The 23479-nt window shown below is 49.8% G+C and overlaps 2 protein-coding genes across 13 annotated transcripts in view; one reads left to right on the top strand and one right to left on the bottom strand.

The window, feature by feature from the left end:
- LOC100229124 (opioid-binding protein/cell adhesion molecule homolog) overlaps nt 1-14943 on the top strand; it is a 298937-nt gene extending 283994 nt beyond the window's left edge. For 3 of the 5 annotated variants that reach the window (XM_030290838.4, XM_030290836.4, XM_030290839.4), the window contains 5 exons: nt 418-543; nt 825-971; nt 1049-1169; nt 2185-2336; nt 12072-14943. In XM_030290838.4, the coding sequence (XP_030146698.1) occupies nt 418-543; nt 825-971; nt 1049-1169; nt 2185-2336; nt 12072-12172 (647 nt within the window). In that variant the 3' untranslated portion in view covers nt 12173-14943. The remainder of the gene's footprint in view (nt 1-417; nt 544-824; nt 972-1048; nt 1170-2184; nt 2337-12071) is intronic. The other 2 variants (XM_002197158.7, XM_004174571.6) reach the window with 1 other exon arrangement.
- Nucleotides 14944-17679: 2736 nt separating this feature from the next.
- LOC100226286 (protein CEPU-1) overlaps nt 17680-23479 on the bottom strand; it is a 363323-nt gene continuing 357523 nt past the window's right edge. For 6 of the 8 annotated variants that reach the window (XM_030290832.4, XM_072918168.1, XM_030290835.4 and 3 more), the window contains 2 exons: nt 21070-21102; nt 17680-19520 (listed from right to left, as the gene is read on the bottom strand). In XM_030290832.4, coding sequence (XP_030146692.1) covers nt 19420-19520; nt 21070-21102 — 134 coding nt within the window. In that variant the 3' untranslated portion in view covers nt 17680-19419. The remainder of the gene's footprint in view (nt 19521-21069; nt 21103-23479) is intronic. The other 2 variants (XM_041720916.2, XM_002197233.7) reach the window with 1 other exon arrangement.

Genomic DNA, 23479 nt, shown 5'->3' with positions numbered 1-23479 from the left:
CAGGGATATTTATGGGTACGGAGATTGCCAAGTTATTTATTAGATGGAGTATCTGGGGATAGAGCAATATAAATCACCCTGGCCGGTATTGAAGGAGCAGACGCTCAGTAATTTAAACAGCTTTAATAAATATGCTAAAATATGAGGCTTGTCACAGGCCATAACGAGAGCTGGTTATCGGGGTCTCGGCCATGGAGTGGGGGGGCTGGCACAGTGAGTGGACCCCTCCAAACCCCAGATCTATGCTTGGCTCCAGCCCAAGATACTGGTTTATAGGTACGGAATTGCTGACTGGACAGGGCAATGGAGTGGGCACCAGCGTCACACAGTGGGGCAGGTCTCGTGGCTGGGGCCTCCCACCTGCGCCTGGCAAGCTGGGGTGTTGATGGTGTCTTTGATGGCCTTTATGTCTTGCAGTGCCCCCCCAGATTGTCAACATCTCGTCAGACATCACCGTGAACGAGGGCAGCAGCGTGACCCTCATGTGCCTGGCCTTTGGGAGACCGGAGCCCACCGTCACGTGGCGGCACTTCTCCGGGAAAGGTGAGCCCTTGCTTGGTGGAAGAACTGCCTGGGTCTGAGGAGGGGCCGTCCTGGCCTGTGTGGGATGCATGGTTGTCCCCATAGAGGCGGTCAGGGTGGCATTAAGGTGACTCACAATCAGAGATGATGAAATTTTGGTGTGGCCTGGGATGGGGGTGAGGATGCTTGTCAAGTGCTTGCTGGGTCAAGGGGATGCCAGATGCCCAGGCAGGAGTGTCGGGGCAGGGGCACAGGGAAATTCCTGGTGTTGGTGTCCATGGGTGATGGTGTCACAGATTCAGTACATCCCCCAGGGCAGACCTTCGTGAGTGAGGACGAGTACCTGGAGATCACGGGCATCACACGGGAGCAGTCCGGGGAGTACGAATGCAGCGCCGTCAACGACGTGGCCGTCCCGGACATGCGGAAAGTCAAAGTTACCGTCAACTGTGAGTGCAGAGCACAGGGGAACGGTGGGGAGGTGGGTGCACGTGGCCTGGTGTGACACAGCAAGATGTCTCTGCAGACCCGCCGTACATCTCCAACGCCAAGAACACGGGCGCCTCGGTGGGCCAGAAGGGCATCCTGCAGTGCGAGGCTTCGGCCGTCCCCGTGGCGGAGTTTCAGTGGTTCAAGGAGGACACCAGGTGAGGGGCTGCAGGGCAGGGGAGGATGGGAAAGTAGCCACAGCCTTGGGATGAAAAGGCGAGGAGGTAGAGGGGGGTGACAGTGCCTGAGGCCATCGTGTGGAAAAAGGCTGGGATCAACTCATTTTCATGGGTGCTCACCTAAGGGCTGAGGAAATCCAGAGCTGTTTCTCCCAGGGATGGTGGCTGTGGGGCACATGGGTCAGTCTGGATTATGGGATGGAGAGTTGTCGGAATCTGTGGGTATTGGTGATTCCGAGATTGTAGAAAGTCTCTGTCTGTCAGCCCCGCTGCCAAAGCAGAAGCCATAATTCGTCTGTGCTGGTTTCAAGGTTGTTTATTCTGTTTATCTCTAACATGTTCTGCTGCCCTGCTGCAGCTCTGTCCTGCAGGGCAGCGTGTGGGGCTCTGCCCTCAGTGGGATGGTACAAACATTAAATACCACAAACTACCTGTGCTGGATTTACAATAACGTGCCAATATCTGTCACCTACGTTGGACAGTGTGTCCCCAGCCTGAACCAACAGAAAAATGCCAACACCACAGTGAAACATGGAGGACATGAAGAAGGAGGAAAAGGATGAGACACACCCAATTTCCTCCATCTTGTCCCCTCTGAACCCCTAATCTAGAATCCTAAAATTTTACTTTTGCACCTGTGCCACACTTAATTATTACTTATATCAAACACTCAGAGCTGGTAATTGATCCTGTAAGATTGAAAACTCTTTTCCATGGCCAGAGATCACAGCCAGTGTCTCTGGGGGCTCTGTCCAGGGGGGTTCCTGACCCCTGCCAGGGTCCCAGACCTGCCAGGACAGCCAGAGGGAAGCCTTGGATTCCCACAGAGAGTGGAATGGAAAGTTTGTTTTCAAAACTGGGATGCACAAGTCCAGTGGGGGAACATTTGGGTGTATAGAGGTGTTGACTGGTGGGAAGCAAAGGGGTGCCCAAGGAGGGGCAAGATCCAGCGCAGCTCAGCTCTGCCAGCACTGCTATCCGTGTTTCTCTGCAGGTTAGCGAACGGGCTGGAGGGAGTGCGGATCGAGAGCAAGGGCCGCCTGTCCACGCTGACCTTCTTCAACGTCTCGGAGAAGGATTACGGCAACTACACGTGCGTGGCCACGAACAAGCTGGGCAACACCAATGCCAGCATCATCCTCTACGGTAGGTGCCTAATTCTTTACAGTAAGGTGAGGTGACAAGGAGGAATAAGAGAAGGAGAGTGAAGAGGAAGCATTTGGAGAGGAGGAGGATGAAGAAAAGGAAGAGGAGGAGGAGGATGAAGAGGAGGTTGAAGATCATGATGAGGAGGATGAAGAGAAGGAAGCTGGCAGATGGCCAGTGGTTGAGTGATGGAGCAGAGCTGGCTGTATTTGGTGTTCCTGGTCCATGGAAGTGCCAAACAGCACAAGCCCTGAGCAGTGAGGTGCTGCCAGAGGATGCTCAGAGGATGAGATCTGTATCAGCCCCACACTGGGCACACAGCACAGTTGGCCACAGTCAGCTGGGCCCTGGTGTTGCTGGAGCACAGGGGTGAGGAGGGAGCCTGGGACAGGTGAGAACACGCTCTGGGTGCTTGGTGTGGGGGTTTTTGCCTTGTTTGCTGCTGGCAGTGATCACGTTGTACTGGCAATAGCAGGATGGGTGACATCAGCCTGGGTGATTCAGGTGGCCAGGGAAGGAAGGTGTTTGAGGAGTGGTGTCATCAAGGACGGCTGTCACTGAGGAAGGTAGCGTGTACCCGTGGCAAGTCCCCTTGGCATTCTGACAAGCTGAGAGAGCTGTCACGATCCAAGGGTGGACAGCAGGAGCCTGCCTTCCCCCAGCAGGAGGGAGAGGGTGGAAGTCAGGTAGCAGGTTCAAGGAGATGTTGAGAGGGAGAAGAATTTCCATACTAGCTTGGAGTTTGGATGGAAAGTGGGAGCAAAGCTTTGCACTGTAGGGGGGACCTTGGTGTTTTGGGGTGGTGGGAGGGGGCACATCTTTGGCTTTGGGTTTGGGATGGCTGGCCCATTCACGTGTTCTCCACTCCACTCTGTTCTGTTGTATTCTGCAGGGTTGTGTTTAGGTAGGGGTGGTCCAGGCCTTTCTATTCTAACCAGTTCTCCTCTGCCCTGGCCTGATTTCTTCTCTTCGGGTCAAAGCTCTGGGTTCTGTTCCCTCTCCACTGCTCTGTTCTGTTCTCTTCTGTTTTACCATTTTGGTGAAGAAATCTTCTCAATATCCAGAATAGTGCAGTAGAGTATAATAAACTATATATAATACAATATGATACAAATACAATGTTGTACATATTATTATTAATAATAATATACAAATAATAAATATATATGAAAACAACTGTTATTCATGTATATATATTTATTCATATATATATTTAGTATATATAAAATAAATATATATATGAAAACAACTGTTATTCATATATTTAATAATACTGTCTTGTTGACATATGTTATTATATATAAGCATATTATTCTTTATTATGTATTATGTATTATACTCACAGTATATAAATTATAGAATGTCTAGTATACATTATTAGTTTTTACATAGTACAATATATAACTTACAATGTATATAAGGTATTATATATATATATGTGTGTTTTAGGGGTTTACAGTTACAGTGGCACTGCTGAATTGATGGTTGGATTTGATGCTCTTAAAGGTTTCTTCCAACCTTGGTGATTCTATGACTGTATGTAGTAAATATTGTATTTATGATATTTAGTACATAAATAAGTACATTTCCAATTCAGTTTTCCCAATATCAATTCTTTTTTCAGTTTCCCTGTCCTTCTGGCACTCTTACACTTGCTCTTTCTCTGATGTGAAACAAAATAACAACACCTAAGTCTATTTTTTCCATGACTTGAAACCAGACTAAAGAAAAAGTTGCAGTGGAGGTAACTCCTTCTACTCAGAAGGGGACTGGATTAGGGAATTCTGGTTTTGTTCCAAAATATTATGTGGTTATCTTTTATTTGACAACATCTGTTTTCAGGCATTTTTCCTTCTCTCAGCAGTTAGTGTTGCTCTTTACACACTCCTCCCGTGGCAGCACAGCAATCCTCTCACAACGGTTATTAATTGATGCCAACATGCAGAGAAAACAAAATTTCACCTTGTTTTAATAAATTAATCCCACAAACACGTCCAGCAGGCTGAAGTTAAGTACATTAGAGGTGATTGCATAGATGGTAAAACAGGGATATTAAAAATCATCCATAAAAAGTAGGAGCCCAGTCCTGTGGTTCTCCCTGCCTTGTGGCAACTCCTGTTGGTAATGGACTGTTCAGTGGAATGCTAATGTTCCTCTAATCCTTGTTTTATAAAAAAGGAAGATTAGGAAAATATTTACTAGTGAGACAGCAGGAAAAAGCATTAGGAAGGAAAAGTTAAAACTTAAAATGTTCCATTAGTTTTCATGTGGGTATTTACCTGCACCAACAGTGAAGCCTAAATTTGTCTTTGAAAGGATATAGGCACATCCTTTGGATATTGCTGTGTGAACACTCAGGATGCCTAAAGCTACTTTAATATTGTAACTTTTAATGGAGAAAAGGCAAATATTCATATTCTATTTCCCCCCCATCTATCAAGAGTATATTGAGTGAAGCACACTGGAGCAGTGAGGAGCAGGCCATGGAGTGAGCTCAAAAAGGAATTTAAGCAGGTGGGATTCCATCCCTTCTCAAGGATTGCGCTTTTTTCATTTTGTGAACATGTTGTGAAATTCAACAGCTTGTCTGTCAAAACTGCAGCTTCTTGGAAACACAGGGGAGTGTGGAAAAGATGGGCTCTGTGGAGAGCTTCTATTTGGGTATGTGCGTGGTGTTTCTTGGACAGTCTCTACCAGCCTCTGCCAAAGGGGAGAGGAGCACAAGTGGTTGGAAATCTGCTAATTCTTTTATTTAAAGATTTCATGTCTGGGCTCACTTTTTGATGAGCATGTTGCATTTTGTACTTGCTATTTATATATGGAGATAGGGGGAAAAAAAACCCACCCAAACCTGGATCTTTATATCACTTTCAAGTACAGCGTGTCCCTCAGTCACCAAGGGAAATTCCCCCAAACTCCCTTTCCAAATTGGGAGCTCTGGGACCTTTTATTGGCCCTTTCCATTGAAGAGCTATTGGAATAAAGAGAGATGTAGCTGTTTTATAAAAGATGCCATCTGCATTTTTTTCCAGTGTTCAGGGTCTCATTTCTAGTATGTAATCTTTTTGATTGATGATTGGGTGAGTTAACTGAAAATAAGTTAAAATACCAAGTGGTAGATGTGATTTAAACCAATTATTCTATGGAGAGATAAAATCTTTTCATGCTTTATTGTGCTCTCTCTTAAGAATCAGCAGCTTCAGACTAAATACATAAAAGCAAGGGAAAGCAATTATGTCTTTAAGAATAAGAGCCCTGATTCAATATTTAAAGACTGCTTGACTTAAAACACTTAAAACACAGTCACAGAATCACAGAATTATTTGGGTTGGAAGGGACCTTAAAGCTCATCCAGTCCCACCCCCTGCCATGGGCAGGGACACCTTCCACTATCCCAAGCCCTGTCCAGCCTGACCTGGGACACTTCCAGGGATCCAGGGGCAGCCACAGCTTCTCTGGGCAACCTGTGCCAGAGCCTCACTACAAATATTTGAATTTTGCAAAAAGAGAGTCAATGAAACATATGCAAAACCCCAAAAAATAAGTAAGAAATAGCATATTTACTCTGTTTACCTATTGCTGTGGACTGTCTGTGATTGCAGTGATTTTCTGTGTTTATTTGTGCACACAAACCAGTAATCTGACAAAACTAGGAGTGGAAATCAGTAAGGAGAGGAGAAGGAGACAGTGCTGTATTCAGGGAGTATAAATATCTGAACCAGGTCTTTTGTACAGGAGAGAAAGTAATTACCCCACATCTACTTTTGTGCATTACAGGAACTTGGAAGGGCAGGTGAATCTGTCCAACTGCTCTTTTGTGTCTGCCACCAGCAATGCTTTTTGGGTCAAAGGAGCAGCTCACACCTCATTTCATCATTCTTCAAGTTGCCACCTGCCATTATTAATACCCCACAAAAAGGCTGAGCTGTGGAAGCTCCGAAGTTGCTGCCAGTCTGGGGAATTGCAATCCCCAGCTTTATTTTGCTTCAGGAATGTGCTGGTGGACAGCCCAGGGTTTGGTGGTCACACACTGCTGTGCCATGGTGCCACAGCCAGCCTTGCTGGAAGCAGTGGAGGGGACAGAGCACTGTTGGGTGGGGAATTACAAAGGCTTCCATTCTCTCTGGTCAACAGTAAAATGATTTTTTTTTCCTGTTAATTGAATGGATTATGCTGTGGGGATGTTCTGGGTGGGATCAGGGCAGATGTCTATCAGGTGACTGGTGCTGGGGATGGCTGTGCTGGTGCCTCATGACTCTGGACTGAGCCATCCATCACCTCAACATCTTCTGCTCCAAATACCCCTCAGGAAATGGTAACTCTTCTCTGGAGCCAGGCTGGGAGAGCTGGGACTGTTCACCTGGAGGAGAGAAGAATCTGGGGAGACTCGAGTCCCTCCCAGTACCTAAAGGAGCTCCAGGAGAGCTGGAAAGGGCTAACTCTTGGGGTTAATTGAGGTTATTTGGTCATCTAATTAGCATTTGAGGTTACTTGGGACAATTTCTGTAGAATGCTTTATGGTTACTTTACATCATTGGGTTACTTTGGCTCAATCAATTAACATTTGGGGTTGCTGTAGATCATTTGAGTTACCAAAGGTCAAACTTGTTATGTCCAGAGCAATTTGAGGCTACTTGAGGTCAACCAGTTAATATTTGGGGTTACTATAGGTCATTGGGGTTACTAGAGGTCAAACTTGTTCTGTCCAGAGCACTTTGAGGTTACTTGAGGTCATTACTTGAGGTCAGCCAGTTAATATTTGGGGTTACTATAGGTCATTGGGGTTACTAGAGGTCATTGTGAGGTTACTTGAGGTCAACTAGTTCATATTTGGGGTTACCAGAGGTCAAACTTGCTCTGTCCAGAGCAATTTGAGGTTACTGGAGATCATTGGGAGGTTACTAGAGGTTATTAGGGGTTACTTGAGGTCAACCAGTTACTATTTGGTGTTACTAGAGGTCATTTGGGTTACTAGAGGTCAAACTCACTCTTGACAGGGCATTTTGGGGTTACTTTAGGTCATTTGGGTTACTTGAGGTTAGCCAATTAACGTGGGATTATCTGAGGTTGCATTCCACTCTGAGGACCATGCTGGGCTTTGCCGAGTTCAGACATTTTTCTTGTTCCAGTATTTGAGGTCACCAGCTCCAGCAGTGACACCAGAGCTTGGACCTGAGTTTGAGTCCCTGCCATGACTCCTTGTGTTCCATTTCACACCCGGGAACCCCGTGTGCTGTTGCTGTGTCACGCCTGCCTGCCATGGTGCCAGTGTTGTGTCAGTCCCACCCTCACCCCAGCTTGCCTGCTGACTTCCAGCTCCCTTGTCACCATGAGTTGTTCGTGCCAGGCTGCCTGGCCCTTCCCTCTGCCCCCTGGCCCCAGCTGTGCCTCCAAATTCCATCTCGCCCATGTCCTGTGGGCACCTGCTCCTCTTGGCCTGTCTGCATTCAGCTTTTTTGGGAGAAGATGTGGATCCTGAGAGATGTAGCTCCATCTCTTCTGGCTGGAACTCCTGGATCTCTGTGTCCCTCTGTCCATACTGACCTTTACCTTCTGCAGCTGCAGATGTGGTGAGATGTTTCAAAGACACCAACACAGTTTGAAACCTTAAACCAGACTTTATTAACATGACACGTCACCCAGGGTTAAGCTTTAATCATCATCAACACACAGGTAAATAATTAGTCTTTAATAAACTTAGCCTAAATTAGCTGTGAGTCTCAAATTGGAGCACTTTCATGGGGGGGGGCAGAGGTTGTGCCATGGCACTGTGGTTTGGGCAGCTTGGGAGGTGAGGGGGAAGAGCTTCCTTTATGTCTTGGTGAATTAAGCCATAGCTAAAGTGGGATACCTTCTTTTTCCTCAGTATTTATCAGTTTTCTCTTCTTCTCCATCTTCCTATGAAGGGATGAGGGACAACTCCCTCCTCTTCACTGAGTTGTTTTGTTTTGTTGGGTTTTTCCCAGCGCATTCCCTGTCACCCTGTGGGGTTACTTTGCCTTCACCTATTATCTTCTCTACCTATTATACATGTATTTTTTTTTATCTTTCACACTTTTATTTCCACTTGGTCCTTACATTTCACGTGTGCAGTTGTCTTCCTGTGTTTGGCACTTACTCTGTGTTTTCTCTTAGCTATTTCATGAAATGCCAATTGCCGACTTCGCCATTAGATGCTGTAAATAACCCATATATTATACTATGCTATAAAATGCTTACCTACAGCCACTGCTCACATTACCAGAGTGTTCCAGGGTCTGTGTTTGAGGCAAGCCTTAGATCTTGCTCAACTTGTGTCTCCTTTTTGTGTGCAAGAAGCCACTACATTTTGTTCCTTGCTCTGCGCTGGGTGGTTGTTCAGTCACAGGGGCGAACATCCCTGTTGGAGTCTTCTTAGAACCATAATTTGAGTTGGAAGGGACCTTTTTAAAGGTCATTTAGTCCAACCCCCCTTTGATGAGCAGGGACAGGCCCTGAAGCACCATGCAGCTACCTGAGGGAAAATATCAGGAAAAATCTCATCCTGGGGAGCCTGCCAAGACTTACTCTAGGTGCCTCTGCTCTCAGACATGACTTAATGGACTCCCCCCAGTAGGTCCCCCAGACTTCTTTCAGATATTCCTGGCCTCAGACATGAAGAATTGGACTGACTTTCCCCATGAGCTGCTGTTGCAGACCATGAGAAGCAGAGAGGAACTGTTGTCTTTTCCCGAGCCCTCTAAGAAAGAGAGGCTCCAGCAGCACCCTGAGCATGGGCATGTTCCCTTCCCGTTTCTCCTGAGTCCTGAAGATGAAAAGCAGCAAGAGACACATTCTAAATCCTTCATCTCCATGTGTCTGTATCTCACCTGGAGAAGGGTGAATGTTGCAACAAACTGGGAGGAGTGAAGTGGAAGGAATGAGACTTCCGTCCTGGGCAGAAAGAAAGCAGAAAAAGAAGGGGAAAGCTTGGTTGTTTTTTTTTTTTTTTTTTGGTGCATGTGAAGGGACTCCTTAGCTCTTTAAGAATTTGTGCTGTTCCCATGGCTCACACTGGAGCTGAGAGTGCCTCCAATACAGGCTAAGAAAAACCATTCACCATAGGCCCCCTGATTCCTTCTGACCTTTCTATTGATGATCTTAGGAGAGAAACAAAATCCCAACCTTGCCATCTGTACTCAAATCAAGGTCTCAAAAAATCTAAGGTTGCCTCAAGGAGAAGGAAGAAAATAGCCAGAAAAGTGGACACAAAATAAATCAAGAGGAATAAAACTAAAAGCAAGCAATAATAAATAACTGCAATAATAAATAAGCTGAGTAAGGGGCAGCCAGCGTCCAGGTGCACTCACACCACAGCGCCCAGGCACTGGGGTTTGAGCGAAGCAAAGCCAAAATATTTGTTGGGATGAGCCTCAGTTGAGTTCTCTCTCTGTCCCGGTGGGAGCTGTCCTTTTCCCATAGAGAGTGACAGTTCAGAGAACACACAGGAGTCACAGGCAACCTGTGATGAAATGAGCCATCTGCCCTGATTTTGTGATTGTATCTAATTACTACTTTATTTTGTCCGTGTATCTTTATTCTTGTCTCTTCTGTACAGTATCTTTACAATCTTTACAAGGCCAAGCTGTCTGATACCAGAATATGTTCTTCCACAGAAAAGAATAAAGAATAAATTTAAGAGAAAGTATTTATATTTTTCTAGTAATGACCCTGCTTTTTAGTTTTATTTCCTCTCTGTATTAGGTGACTTATCTCTTTGGGAGCTTTCCAACTCAACCACAATGCAATTGCTTCAGGATAGATTATGAAATTTCTAAAAGTGTCATTAAATCAAAGCCAATAACCAGTGCAGAACTGTGAACTAGAAAATAGTGATAAGAATTAGTCACACATTAAAATCCACATCTATAGAGATGCTAGAGAAAGGCACTAATTTAGCAGTGCTTGGACAGGTGTAAATACAGAAAAGTTTAAGGCTAATCAGCACTTAGTATTAAATCTGAAGACATTTTCACTATTTTAATGATTTTGGATGATGTGCTGAGCTGCTGCCATTGGTTTGAGGGGTAAAAACCAAAGAAGAGGGAGCAGTAACGGGTCTGAGAGAAGCCAAGCTAAGAAGCCCTTTCTATTCTACCTGCAAAAGTTATACCTGCCCCTAACAAATGTGGGTTTCCACTTTGCATTTCACAGGGTCTATTCAGCAAGGAAATGTCTTGATTATGGCATAGCAGTTCTACCCCTCTTGGATGATCATGTGCTCTTATAATCAATTTTGTTTGAGCATGGGCATGACACAGCTTCTCGCTCATCACTCAATCTTCCCATCATTTCCTTCACCTCCTGGCAGCGCTTGGATTTAACATCTCAGACTCTCCTTTGCCTCTTCCCGAATTAAGATAAATGCTCACAAAAAATCAGTAGATAAAAAGACAAGGAATAACACCATCCTGAGGAAATTACTGTACCTGGATATGATTTCATAGAATCACAGAATGATTTGGGTTGTAAGGGGCTACAGGAGATGTGGGGAAGCCCTTTTGATAAGGGCATGGAAAAGGGGGGATGGATTTAAACTGAAAGAGGATGAGTTTAGATACTGGGAAAAAAATTCTTCACTTTGAGAGTGGTGAGGCCCTGGCACAGGTTTCCCAGAAAAGCTGGGTGTGCCCCATCCCTGGAAGTGTCCAAGGTGAGGTTGGACAGGGCTTGAAGCAACCTGAGATAATGGAAGGGTTCCTGGCCCATGGCAAGGGGTGGGACAAGATGGTTTTTACGATCCCTTCCAACCCCCTGTGTGCCCTGCAGCCCAAATAACAGCCCTAACAAAAAAAAAAAAAACCCAACAAATCTTAACTCCAGTGGTGTAATCAGATGACCAGCCTCCACCCTACCTGACCTGCCTGCCCCAGAACCCCAAAATGCTCCTGCATACCTGAGAATCCACATCTGGACAATGCCATTTCCTGAGCCAACGATCCTTTGTTACCAGTCGGGAGTTGTGCCACTCCAGAGCACCAAGGCCCCTGGTCCTGATGGCTCTCACATGATTGTTTGCATCCCCAGGCAGGGCAACTTCAAGCATGGTGGGGCTGGACTGACACCTGCCCAGGGCTCCTCCTCCTCTTCCTCATACAAGGACTGTGCCTCCCTTAAGTGTTCCTCAAGCTCTTTGCAAACCTCTTCACCTCCTCCTCAACACTGACAATGTCCAAATAATGCACAAATCCACCACCCCTCCAAGGGGCAACACAACACCCTGGTCAGTTTAGGGGTGGAATGTAATTTCTATGGTTTTCCCCCCCTCCACGCAGCCCCCAGAATGAATCCGACTAGCTCAGAGATATGGGGCTGTGAGGGGAGGAAATAGCAGGAGAGGGAAAAGTATTCAAAAGAGGCCCTTACCCCAGGGATGTTGGAACAGCTCTCCTTATTCTGTGGTGTCCATGGAGAGCTAGGCAAAAGAGGGAGAGCAGGAAGTTTCAGGGGTCTATATAGGTTTTGGACAGGGTGGGCTCTCCTGGCTCCCTGCCAACCCTGTTGGGGCAGGAAGGAGGATCCAGGGGTTATCATGATCAGAGCCACAGAGGCCCTAGGAAAGGGGGGACAAAAGGGTGTCCAGGAGCTCACCGTAACAGTGGAATGTGAAGGGGAACTGCAGGGACAATGTGGAGGTGGGTTCCCTTTGCTCTATCTGATCATCTCAGAGCTGGCCCTAACGCTCTCCTTTGTCTTTCTCCTCTCTCCTCCATACAGGGCCCGGAGCGGTGCACGATGGTGGCAACGCGGCGTCCCGGGTGGCTGCTGGCCTCTGCCTCTGGGCCACCCTCCTTGCTCGCCTCCTTCTCGACTTTTGATAAGGGAGCGGAGGGTCCCGGGAGGCCTCGCCGCACCTCTCCCCCGCCGCGGGCTCGGCCGCCGCGCCGCCCGGGGACTCCTCTCCATCGGACGGGCGATGCACCGGAGGACGGGCGGCGGCGCCGAGCGTCCGAGGATGGCCCCGTCTCCCACGTGCCGGGATCGTTCTCGCCGCCGGTTACGCTGTACAGACCCCACCACGTGCCACCAGACTGTCACCCGCCACCATCGCCCCGGGGATGTGGCCCGGCACGGACGGTGCCCCCTGTGGCTGCCTCATCTCCAACGCTGGGGGCACGGAGCCGTCGGGGCGGGTGCCGCCCAGAGCCTTCACCGGGATGTCCGTCTCGTCGTCTCACTAAGCCGCCTATGCCCAAAAAGACCCCAAGGTTGAAGCCTCCTGGCTCTGCCTTCAGCCCTCTCGGTCCTGAATGTCAATTCTCGTTGCCAAAGCTCCTCCCTAAGCACCCCGATGTCGCCAGCCCCCCATCACCTGCCTCTGCTCCTGACAGGATGCTCTCTAGCCCTTTGGGAGAGGGTCACCCAACACAAGCAGGGTCATGCACTTCCCACTACTCTGTTCCAGCTGACATCGTTCCCCTGTGCTTCCCACTAAAACCCCCTCACTCACCTTCCTGAGGACACGAGGCTGCTCTCCCAGGAATGTGAGCCCTGGGGACTGCCACCGGCCCTCCTAGAGACTAGAACCTTCTTGCTGCATCGGACAGCCAGGCCCTCACTCCTTGCTCCAGATCTCTGCCCACTCTGCTGCTGCCCCCCTGATGGCAGGGGCTGCCCCATGGCTCTCACCCTGATGCTCTGACAACACTTTTTGGGGAGTTTTCTCTGGGCTTGTTTTCCAAGCACTTTCCAACCTGCACATCAAAAGCACAGCATCAGCAGTGTGGGGCAGAGGCTCTGTACAACAGATTGAAACACCAGCTGACAAGGCCCTTTTGCTACAGCTCTGACGTTCATGACCGTCTGTATCTCTGCCCCTCATGGGGCCCTGAGCTGCAATGTCCTCACTCTGCCTTGTCTCATGCTCATCACGTGTCCCTGCCTGAGGAAAGTCTGATGTGTCTGACCCTGTGGAGAAAGCCTGGGCTCTGTCAATTTGCTGTGCTGGCACAGCAGGGACAAGGATGGCTCCAATGCTCCCTGCTGTAACTTGCCTGTGACACCAAACTAGACACACCCAGACTCTGCCCTCTCTGCTTATTCTGGCCACCCTGGGAGCTGCCACCCATGGTGGCGGTAGCCATGCCATCTCCCTGAGTATGGAATTGTGCTCCTGATAGCCTCGTGCACCATGGACCCCATTGCCTGGTACATTGTGACAGCCCTGAGCCTTCTTGTCACTCCATGGCCACCCAGAAATGCTTTGATGCCACAGTGTGGGGATGGACATTCCCATCCTGCTCCTGAAAAGTCAAGAGTGGCACCGGAGCCTATTGCTGTGACAGGGAGACTCGACAGCAAGGCACTGAGCAAGCACACAGAGTGTCCCCTGTCCTGACCCAGCGCCTCCCCGTGCCTTGTCCCTTCCTTCTCCCTCCATAAGTGAGATGACTTAAGAACAAAGGTCACGCACACGCTGTCTTCCCCCTGCAAACTCTGCTGCTGCCCAAACCTGCTTTCTGTGGCTGCAAGGAAGCTGGGGTGCCAGCCCTCAGCACACAAGATGGAAAAACCACCCTGAGCCAGAGGCCATGATGGGCCACCACCGTGTCCTCTATGCAGCCGTGCCCATCCTCATCCCTGTTCTTAATGGGCTGCCCAGGACTCGCTACAAAATCTCGGTGGATGCTCCTGTCTGCCCATCCTGGATGTTGAACACGTACCATGGCTGATTGACAAAAAACGCCTGGCCCCAGGCAGGGGCTGCCCCAGCGCTGGCCGGAGGCGCTGGCTTACCTGGTGGACGGGATCCGGAACTGACTGAGTGAGTCCGCGTCCTGCGGTCCCTGCGGTGCTGCTCTGCTTCTCCACTGGCATCCAAGGAAGGTGGCACTGTCAGCGATCTGGGTCCTATCCCATGGCCCCGGGCATGTTTATCGTGTGGGGATGGCACTGTCTTCAGCCAGCACAGCAACACGCACATCCTTCCCCACATGCCCGCTCCAAAATACCGTGGGTGCAGGAGACATCTTGCCCTGATGCCTTTACTGCTCCGCACTGCCCCTGAACCACCTCCCGCTGCCACCCCGCCCTTTCCTTGGTCAGCCCCAAATTTCTCTGTCCCCACAGCGGAAATGCTGCAGAGTCACAGGGCAAGAGGCCACGGCAAGTCAGAGAGTGGCGGCGACGAGATGCCACGACGCACACTGAGGCTGGCAGGCCTGGTGCCAGGGCTGCCCCATCCCATCCTTGTCCCTGGGTCGGGTGGGCTCCCCTGTACCCTGCCGGGACGGCATTTGACTTTCTCGTGCCATGTAACGTGCCATTGTGAGGAACGTGTTGGCTGTCTGAGGCCGGCCCCGCCGCAGCTCTACCAGGTGGCAGACCCATTTGTGACCACTGCTCTCCATGTTTGGATGCCTGGGAGGTGGCTGGGTGCCCAGGGCGGGGGCAGTGTGGCTCTTGGGTCTCTCCTGCTGATGGCCGTGATGGCCGGTCTTGAGTTTCTGTCGATCATTGTATTCCAAGGGTGGCTATACTACCTGAGATTTGTGCATGTTACATTGTAGTTGTAACCTTTTCTAATTCGGCAAGAATAAGAGATGGTTGTGATTGTGCAGTGTATCAATAAAGTTTGACGAACTTTGTACCTTCGGGGCTTTGCTTCACGGGTCCCACGCACCCCAGGGAAGGGATGCGGTGCTGGGCACCTGCTGAGCTGAGCTGGGAGGGTTCCTGAGTGCCTGGGACCTCTGCTGCTCCTGGGGTCCCACCCAGCACTTGGCTGGACGCTCTTTTGATCATCCCCTGTGACAGTGATGCCTGAAGCCCTGCAGCTGGGGGCCTGCTGCTGTTTGGGCCACCCTTCACCCCATCCATGCATCTCCCCTGGGAATCCACCAGTGAGTCTCGGCTCCTGCCCACCTCTGTCTGCTGATGAGCGATGAGCACGCACCTGTTGACGGAGGCCCTGCAGGGTAAGGACTGTCTTAGTTCTCATCACTCACCTATGTTCCGTGGAAGCAGCATGATCGGGGGCCTCTTTCCCACGACTGAGACATTCCCAGCATCTCTTCCATCATCTTGCAACAACGCTCACTCTGACAACTAAACCTGCCCCCATGAAGGGACGCGTCTGAAGACAATGCCCTCCCAAGGTTTGCTCCTGTCATGACCTGGCAGTGTGTGACACAGACCAAATGTCTTCATCAAAATATAAAAACCTTGAGGACCAGGAGCAGAAGACCCGTGACCCTCAGTGTCTTCCTTACATGGCTGTAATCTCAGCAGACTGTGCCCATCACTCCCAGGGGATACCTCACCTTTCCACACTATCAACCAGGAGAAAACATTCAACAATCTCTTCTAGTGTGAGACCTGCTGCCAGGAGACTGGGGGCAGTGGGACTGTGACAGACCCATCAGAATCTTGCTCACTTTGAGACCTCCCTTCATTTTCCCCAATGTGGGAATGAAAAGCCCAGTCCCAAGAGTTTTTCTCTGAACCCCACAACAAGTACACAGCTCCATGCCAGCTCTGCTATAAGCTGCTCTGACTTTGCACATCAGGAACATCTTGCTGTCCCCCTTGAGTGACCCCAGCAGACAGGTAAGTGCTTCCCAAAACTCACCAGCCTCCTGAGGGAAGGGATCTGGGAGGGATGTGTCACCTGGCCCACTTTCCTCAATGTCACCTGCGGTGAATCAAGCATTGGTGACCGCCATGGGAGACTCTCTGCTTTGAGCCTCTCCCAAAAACTCCCAACCCATCAGGGAGTTGATTTGATGTAACTATGGGTACCACAAAGCAACACTCACCTCTTGCATGTGGCCCCTGGGGATCCCGCCATAATCCGAGCTTCCCTAATGTTTCCCATCTTCCCATGCCAGTTCTGCCTGATACCCAGTGCTGGATGTGCCTCCACTAGAGTGAATATGAATACCTACAGATGCCCAAATGCTCCTGCTCATGGCACATCCTGATGCCTCGTCTGCACTGTCCCCATCACAGAGCAGGGAGAGGCAATGCAACCCCTCTCTGCCTTATCTGTGATATCCTCCATCTCCCTTTCCTGCCTTGGGAGAGATGTTCCTCCATGGCCCTCAGCAACGCCCAACTTGTTCCTCAAGACAAGAACCTCAGCTGCTACATCCAGAGGGAGGGAGGGCATATTTCAGACCATGACCTCCATCCCTCCCCAGCACCAAGGGACACCCTTACCTATGTCAATAAATTATTACATAAACGCATCCATCGAGCCGCCTCTCTCTCTTTAACTTCCTCTTTGTCTGCTAGCTTGGCACTGGACACTCCTTGATCTCTCACCTAGAACACCAAAAAAGTTACAATTACAGAGAGGAGGTGAGGGAGAGAGCCCTGTTACCTCCATACTTATCCCTGGATCCCTCCCCATTACCCCAAAACATCTGGGCATTTCCCCTCCTACCAGGTTTGCTCTACTGTGGCTGGCTCTACTGGTCCAAACTGGGAGTTGCAGGAGCTGCATAAAGACCCAACACCATCATCTCTGCCATCCTGACCCTGCTACCTGTGCCCAGCTGTCCTGTCCCCACACCCTCAGTACCCTGTCCCTTGCTTGGATGTGCCACAAAGCCTGAGCATGGTTTTTCCTTTACCCCATGTCGGTATCACCCGGACACTGAGTGTCCCACCTCAAAACAACACCTTCCCATCCTTCTTCTTCATGCTCATCTCTTGGGTTACATCATAGGGCCAATAAATAAAAAATGCTCACACAAAACTGTGACACCATCAACAGCAACCAACTTCTGATCCTGCAAATGTGTCAGGTGACCTGAAGAAACTGGCACCATGGAGACTACAGTTGAGGCTGAGGACCAAACTCACTAAGCAACCTTCCAGCATCACCAAAAACCAAGACACTGACTGAGACAAGGCTCCATGGACAGCAAAATGCACCTATACCCAAACAATCCTGCTGTGCTTCGCCTGTATGCAGCGCTGCATGGGGGACCCTGTTCCCTGCACCCACCTCACATCACTCGGTCCCTCCTTCCCACACAGGATTCGCTTCAGCTGCTCCACAAACATTCCCTGCAATGCTGTGCAGCTGGGCTAGAGAGCCACAGGTGAGCTTAGGGGCACTGAGTGGGGTCCTGAGCAGGGAAATCAGGCTGTGCCTCACACTCCATCTACTCACCACAGCCTTACCTGTGACAGCATTCCTGCTGGGCTCATCCGTGAGGTCCATCTTTCCAACGCTCTCCCGGCCCATTGTGATGACTTGGTGCTCCCATCTGCCACTCCCCCTCCAGCATCCCTCCCCACTCCTGGTGGCGCAAGGGGAGAACGTGGAGTGGCCCTGGCCCCCGCGGCAATGAGCACCACAACCAGACGGAGCGGCCACATGGAACAATCGTTTTAATGGATAGGCAGAGAGAGCCCCCTCGCCGCCTGCCTGCCCGCGCCCGGGCCCCCCGCGTGCCCCCGCCGCTGGCCGCAGGGAAGGAAAGGAAATTGAAGGAGGAAAACCAATTGCAGGAGAAACCCCCGCTGAAATGGACGGCGAGGCAACAGGTCCTGCACCTCGGCAGGGGCCAGTTGCTTCGTCTTCTTTTTCTCATTTCTTTCATGGTTTTATTATATATATATATATGTATATATATATATATATATATATATATATACACACACGCACGCATACGCACACACACACATATACATACACATATATATATATATATATATATATATAAATATATATAAAAATATAAAACTGAGCTATATAGACCTCCCTCTGTCCCTCAGCTCGCTTTATTCCACCACGAAAAGGCCAGGGCCACGCGGCAAAAAGCGACAGAGAGGGGCCCCGGTCCCCCATGACCCTTTGTCCCCGGTGACCCGAGGGTGGAAAGGCGAGGGGGTTCAGGGATGTGTGGACCAAGACACTTGTCTCGTTGAGAACCAATACACACCTAACTCCATATACAGCATGCAGTAATGGCAGCGGAAGGACCCTGCTGGGAACTGTGGCTAGAACTCTAACAAAAAAGAAAATTATATATATATATATATGTATATTTATATATACTGTATATATATATCCCATAAAAAGATTCAGTATCTCCCTCCACCTCAACGTGTCGTCTGTGCCCTCGGCAGGAACTGTCCAGACGACCGCTTTTGGGCCGGTTTTGGGGGTATTTCAGCACAGGACTCCTCCTCCTCCTGCTTCTCGCCGGGCTCACAAACCTCCTTGGCTGGTCGTCTCCTCGGCAAACAAACTTCTCGCCACTTGCTCCCCCTCTCTTGGATTGTTTTTTTCCTCTTTTTTTTTTTTTTTTTTCCTTTTTCTTCCCCCCTCTTTTTTTGCATTTCTGTTTTTTAGGAACTAAGAGTTCTAGGCTCGTATCAGAAAATACAATTAATAAAATTAACCATGACTCAGAATCCCTTATCATTCATGATGTCCGCGGATGGTACGATGAAAGCGTGGCTCGACGCCGGTCTCCTTCTTCCCTTTCCTTTTGTGGTGGTGTGGTAACTGTTGAAGATCTAGATATTTATACATATATATATGTATACATGGAGATATATATATATATGTATATATATTCTGAAACACAAATGGCGGCACAGTCCATGAGAAGACGGGGAAATCTTGGCAAAGGAGAAAACCAGTGTGTCTGGATGGAGGGTCCCATGGGAGGGAGCAGGCGGGCAGCAGCAGTGAAGGGGACAGGGCAGGGGACAAGTGCCACACTCTGATGGCCCCATCCATCCTGTGTGCTGGCCCGTGGCAGAGAATGGTGAAAACAGGGGGAAAAAGTGGCAGGGGACAAAAAAAAAATAATAGGGTGAAAAGAAAAAGACTCAGTCGCATTGCATCTTCAGCAGGAAGCCTTGGATTATTAATTTTTTCCCTTTTCTCTCCATTCCAAATTCCCGTTGTGGGGTTGTTTTTTTTTTTTTGCGTGTTTTTCCTCTCTCCCCCTCCCCCAGGTGGCCTGGCCGGATACTCTCTCAATTCTTATGATTATTTTCGGAAACGGTGAACACTTCTTCTTCTTTTCTTCCTCTCCTTTCTGCTTGCACTCGCTGGCCATGGTCGTCGCCGCCGCTACTCCGCGGGCCGGCTCTCGGGTCAAAAGTGGCGGGCGAGGTGGGCGAGCGGGAGGAGCAGCAGCCACGCGCAGCTGCTTCGCCGCCACGCGCCGTTGTTGCCGTCATGCACTGCACCAGGGCCTGCGGGAAGGGACAGGAACGCCCGCCGTGGTTGGTCACAAAGTCAACAAATAGCAGAAACCATGAAAATAAAGATTAAAACAAAACAAAGCAACAAAAAAAAATATCACGCTATTTGGGGCCCCGGTGGTGTTGCACATGGTGGGATTGCTCTGAGAGTTCTCTGGGTGTCCCCCTCTGTCTGTACTGCTTAAGAACATGGGAACAGCCATCCCTCACCCCACAAATGCTCATTTTCGGGACAAGACCCTCTGCGGTCTCTTTTCAGCCTAAAATCCTCATTCCAAGCCTGCTTCCTGTGCATCACCACCATCCAACCTCCCTCAGCCCCTTTCATCCTCCAAATTCATCCCAGTTTTCCAGTCACACCTGCAGGGGAGATAACAGTTTTTGCCCAGCACATTCTGCCCACCCCAGGGTGACCACCCTGTTGCCCACTAGTGTCCCTTGGGAGGGACAGTAACCACCTGCCCGCCTTGCAGAGACACAGCCAGCAGCACTACATTGAGGACTTGGTGTTTTGCACCTCTTTAGAGTCTCTGTGGGGCTCAGTATGGGCCCAGACCACCTCAAGGAGATGGGATGAGGAGGGTAGTCAAGAAGAGCCAAGCCCACCCATCTATGGGGACCACAAGAAGCGAGGAGTTCAAAGCTCGCTATAGGAAAGGATGTGGAGTGTCTCAGCCAATGGCTTTCACCAAAACACCAATTTTTTCACCAAATAGTTGGCCCAGGAGAAGATTAAGATGGAAAAAGACCCCAGGAAGGCATCCATGCTCATGTCCTGTGGAAGCAGGGCTGACCACAAGGTCTGATTATCAACTGCTTTTGAAACCCCAGGACACCTCCCCTCACTTCAAAACCTGACCAGGGCACTGAGCATCAGTAACCATCTGGTTTCCCACCAGTAACACTCTCCAGCACATTCAGACACCTCACATCTCACAAATGCAGGTCTCACATGCTACCTCCACAGACATCTACAAGTCATCCCAAGGACTGACCACTCAATTCATCACAAATTAAGCCACCCCAAAATCAAGATGACACCAAGTCAGTTGGCTGGACAGTAAGATGGCACAGCAGAGAGCTGGCTGTCCTGGCCAGGAATAACACCAAGAAGGGGACCAAATGCCTGTCCACCCCTATCTCATCACATAAAAAAGGCACTAGAATCATCCCAGAGGAGGAAGGAGCTGCCACAAGGCCCACTTACACAGTAGCACTGGGAAAGCAGCCCTAAGACATCCCTGCTGTGCCCTGGCAATGGGGAGGGAGCGGGACACCATGGGATGGGGACAGGCATGCAGAAGGCACAGACCACCACCAGACAGGCACAATAGGCTGGCGAGGAGGGGGCAGGATGGGAGGGTGGCTAAGAAAGCCCTAATTCATCCCTACACCAGTGAAAGCAGTGGAGATGTGGTGCAGGAGATCCACAGGGTGGGTGTTGTGGCTTCCATTGAGATGAGGTGTGGTGGGAGCCAGAGGGGCCCAAGGGGAACAGTAGGGGAAGCACTGGCATTGGGGGGGACCCCAAATTACTGACCTTTCCAGGGTGTCAGAGCGGTAGTTGTCTCTTCTAAAAATTAAAGAACAAGGGAAAGTTAAGGCAAAAGGGCAATGGAAAGCGCAGGCTCGAGACACCTCCCTCAGCCTGCCCTCAACCTGGGGTGAGAAAACCAGTGGATGGGGTAGAAATGGGATCTGTTGCCCAAATCACACCCTACTGCTGAGGGGCCATGGTCTCCTCATCTCTGAGATGAGATGAATATGGGACCTCAGACCTGGCAAAGCCTGTAGCTGCACCCTGTGCAAAAGGCAAAGCACAGGGGCTGGGATAGGGGGATGCAGGGGGTTCAGCTCTCCTCCATCCCTCTTGCTAATCCTGCAATGTCCCAAAAAGATTTATGGTCTGACAGCCCCCTCTGGGAGCAACACGGACTGTGTGATGGGTGAGAAGCAGAGGGTTAGTTTTTTCTCCAACTCCACAGAATGATGTGGTTTCCCTGAGCACTCTATCACATCCCAGACAGCACCAAATGAGCCGCTGAATGAGGCGGCAGGTCTGGAATAACGAGTGCTACATGTTAAATAAAGCACTCGTTGACCTCCATGAAAAATTAGATTAAAAAAAGGATTAAAAGATGAACGCTACATTAGCCTCTCGCACAATCCCAAAAAGGCTCATGTCGTGGTACCTGCATGGATTAAACCTCCATTCGTGGGGGAAAAACTCCAAAACACCCAGCTTCAGGGAAAAGGGGCCACTCACAAAATTGTCCTCCAAAATATCACAGAAGAGATGTTTCTCATGCACAGGTAGTGCTGCCACTGCATCCACTTCCCTCTTATCTTGCATTAAATAAAGAAATATATCAATAAATAAAGACATATTAATCCCCGGATTGAAGATGCTGGTTGGTAAGGCATGGGTGAGCTCGGCCCTGTGACACTTGGGGCCATCACATTCCTGATAAATAGGAAGAGGTTGTTCCTGGAGGTGCTGGAGAGCCCTGCATCAGGAGATGGGGGACCCTGCATGTCACAGTCTCCTCAGGGAATTGTCACCCCCCAAGGGGGCTCAATTATTAAAGATTTGAAGGGATCATTCAGTCAATGCAGCCTTTATGGAAATTATGGGTGGTCAAAGGACTTTGATTTTGCTCCCTGATGGGATTCACAGTCAGACCACAAAGCTAAGGGGAGATCAAAAAATAAGCTCAGACTTTTGCAGGATGCTTCTCTGCCTCCCACCTGACACTGCCATCACAGCATGAGTCCCACAGATGGGTTAGAACCCAAGGAACCAAGAGTTCTTCAGCAGGGAGATGTCATCTTTACTTTTAGGCTGTTCATCCAGCCTGGATCTGCAGATGCCAAACTGAGGGTCCCCACTAATCAGGAGTTTAACCTCAGAAACATGTTGGAAGGCTACAACATCACAGCTAAGAATGTGGCTCAGGCTATGTCAGGCACTTAGCACAGCCACCCTACGCCTGCAGCACAGGTGAAGCCAGGCCTGGGTGGCTTTGGAGTGCCAGAGGTGCTGGTATCCCTGACATGGGGTTATTGGATTACCAGGAAGGGTGGCAGAAAAGAGAACTGAGATAGTTCCTAAGCAATGGTAACGATGGCTTAGCACAGGTGAACCTTCATCACATACAGCTTGGACTTTACTGGAGGAGCAAATGGGTCTGAGCACCCAAGATGGGATGGAACTCCTCTGTAACAGCTCAGGGGAACCTGGCACAGCTGCCAGTACCAGTGGCAGGGGAGGAAGAGCCTGTCCTGTGATGCCGCCCTGACCCCACGGCTGTGTTGTGGCCCCTGGCAAAGCCTGACATCCCCTGCCATCCTTAAACAAACTGCTCCTTTGGAATCTATCCAGCCCCTGCCCAAGACATGGACAGCACTTCCCAGGGTCTCCACATGCCTCCCACTGCCCCAGCACACTCCAGAACCCAGAACATACTGTGGGACTGCTCCCTGTCCCAAGATGCTTTGTATGGCTGGGGCACAGACTGCCCTGAGGGACGTGGGAACAAGGAAGGCTCATCTATCACTCTGCTCTGCTCCCTCTGACCGTACAATACCAAGAGACAAAGAGATGACCAGGCACAACAACTGGGTGGCAAGGAGGAGGATAACGTCGGGGAGAGTTTGAGGTCCCCAGTCCCCACTTGTCCTGCATGGTTCAGCTGCAAGAACCACAGACCCCATACCCCAGCAGGAAAATATCCCCAAGCAGTGCCCAGGGATGAGATCTGTCATCAGTTTCTGACTCCTCGAGAGCATAGCCCCCACTGTGGTTTTGCTGCCACCTGAAGAGGTCTGACAAATATGTCAATCAATCACAGCCCCTCCCATCCATTAGCAGTGTCAGCATTGCTCTCATCCCAGCTCCAGCATGCAGGGAGAGCAGTCCTAGGACAAGGGTACAAACCTTCTCCTCCTTC

Source organism: Taeniopygia guttata, chromosome 24, assembly GCF_048771995.1.
Source record: "Taeniopygia guttata chromosome 24, bTaeGut7.mat, whole genome shotgun sequence".
NCBI lineage: Eukaryota > Metazoa > Chordata > Aves > Passeriformes > Estrildidae > Taeniopygia > Taeniopygia guttata.
The sequence above is the reverse complement of the archived record's forward strand: the minus strand, read 5'-3'. Positions and strand labels throughout refer to the sequence as shown.